Here is a 1,619-nt window from a genome sequence, read left to right as displayed (position 1 = left end):
TGTGTATGTATGTATATATGTATGCACAGCTGGATCAGTGCACGGGACTGCAGACTCGGTAAAAATTGTAGTTTTTACACCCTGCGAAGGGCCGAGGGCCGCTCACGCTGAGAGACACGGGACAACTGTTCCCGTGGGAGCCTCCCGGCCCCGAGGCTCCCGCTCCAGCGCGGCCGGGAGGGTGCCGGGCAGGAGGACGAAGCCGTCGGGTCCGTCGCCCCGCGGGCTCCCCGCCACGCCGTGGGCCCCCGGCAGCGGGGAGGCGGGGGGGGGGGGGGGGGGTGTTCCGCGGGCGCCGGTGCCGAGCCGAGCCCAGGGGCCTCTCGGGCCGCGGCGACAGGTGCGGCGGCGGCGCCCGGCTAAAAGCAGCGACCGCCCCAAGCGCGACCCGACCCGCCGCGCCGCCGGCGGGACACGGGGCCGCGGCGGCCGCGGCGAGCAGGGGCGATGCGGCACCTGCCGCGCATAAAAGCCATGGGGCGGCGGGGCGGCGGCAGGCGCCATGAAGGCCGGCGGGGGGGCGGCGGCGGGCAGCGGGCGGCGGCGGCGGCGGCGGGCGCGGGGAGGCGGCGGGCGGCGGGCGGCGGCCAACGCCCGGGAGCGGGACCGCACGCACAGCGTCAACGCGGCCTTCGGCGCCCTCCGCCGGCTCATCCCGACCCGGCCGGCCGACCGCCGCCTCTCCAAGGTGGAGACGCTGCGCCTGGCCTCCAGCTACATCTCGCACCTGGCCAACGTGCTGCTGCTGCAGCGCCGGCAGCCCGACGGCGCGGCCGCCGTCCAGCCGTGCCCGCAGCCCTGCCCGCAGCCCCCGCCGCCGGGCACCGCCGCGCCGCGGCCCATCTGCACCTTCTGCCTCAGCGACCAGCGGAAGCGGGTAAGGGCCGGCTCCCCACCATCCAGGCATCTCTCTCTCCAGGCACTGCTTTGCGGAGGGCTGTGGGAGTCTGCACCGCGGGTTTGGGATCGTCCCAGCCGAGGGTTCGGGGATGCCCGTGGTGTGTCCTAACCCGTGGTTTTTATCCCTCGTGGTGTGTCCTAACCCGTGGTTTTTATCCCTCGTGCAGCACCGAGAAGGAGAGAAGCCGCTGTCCGGTCCGGCTCTAAGTGGACGCTGAATCGGGCGGGAATCTCGCTCAAACCTTGCACTGACTGTGTGACTGCTCCGGGTAACCTCGCTGCGCTCCTGCTACATGTTTACGTTTAAGTAACACAGTCCTGAAAGAGTCACTTTTTGACCCTTTTCGCTTTGTGACAGGTTTATTATATTTTGCAAATGAAATTGAACGCTGTTGAGACAGTCGCACCTGGTGCAGCAGCTATTTTAGTGCGAGAAATGTTAAACCCAAGCAGCCAAGCCCTGATCCTGATGCCTCCTAAACCTGTGTCACACGATGAAACTTGACCTTCCAAACACAGAGTGTCTCCTGCCGGGGGAAGCTGCCACGGACACGCCGTGCTGGACGCCTCCGGCCCGGCTCAGGCTGCACGCAGTGCTGCTGCCCACTCCTCCAGCTGCATGCTAATTCTTGGGCTGGGGGCCTGATCCCGACAGCTGACGTGCTCGGGAGGCTTGAACGATGCTGGGAGATTATTTTAAGGTGTTCACAGAAAGTTGG

At 67.5% G+C, this 1,619-nt stretch overlaps 1 protein-coding gene across 1 annotated transcript; it reads left to right on the top strand.

The window, feature by feature from the left end:
* Positions 1 to 487: 487 nt before the first annotated feature.
* On the top strand, positions 488 to 1,118 carry LOC147528386 (basic helix-loop-helix transcription factor scleraxis-like). The gene is made up of 2 exons (XM_086615896.1): positions 488 to 877; positions 1,068 to 1,118. Exons 1-2 carry the CDS (start codon positions 503 to 505, stop codon positions 1,116 to 1,118), a joined length of 426 nt encoding a protein of 141 aa, XP_086472022.1. The 5' UTR covers positions 488 to 502.
* The last annotated feature ends 501 nt before the right edge of the window (positions 1,119 to 1,619 follow it).

Source organism: Tauraco erythrolophus, chromosome 8, assembly GCF_009769465.1.
Source record: "Tauraco erythrolophus isolate bTauEry1 chromosome 8, bTauEry1.pri, whole genome shotgun sequence".
Classification (NCBI taxonomy): Eukaryota; Metazoa; Chordata; class Aves; order Musophagiformes; family Musophagidae; genus Tauraco; species Tauraco erythrolophus.
The sequence above is the reverse complement of the archived record's forward strand: the minus strand, read 5'-3'. Positions and strand labels throughout refer to the sequence as shown.

Excerpts from the sequence above, each read along its gene's own strand:
- LOC147528386 (XM_086615896.1), top strand. The coding sequence starts at position 503 with ATGAAGGCCGGCGGGGGGGCGGCGGCGGGCAGCGGGCGGCGGCGGCGG. Across the intron at positions 878-1,067 it reads TCAGCGACCAGCGGAAGCGG|CACCGAGAAGGAGAGAAGCC; the intron begins GTAAGGGCCGGC and ends TCCCTCGTGCAG.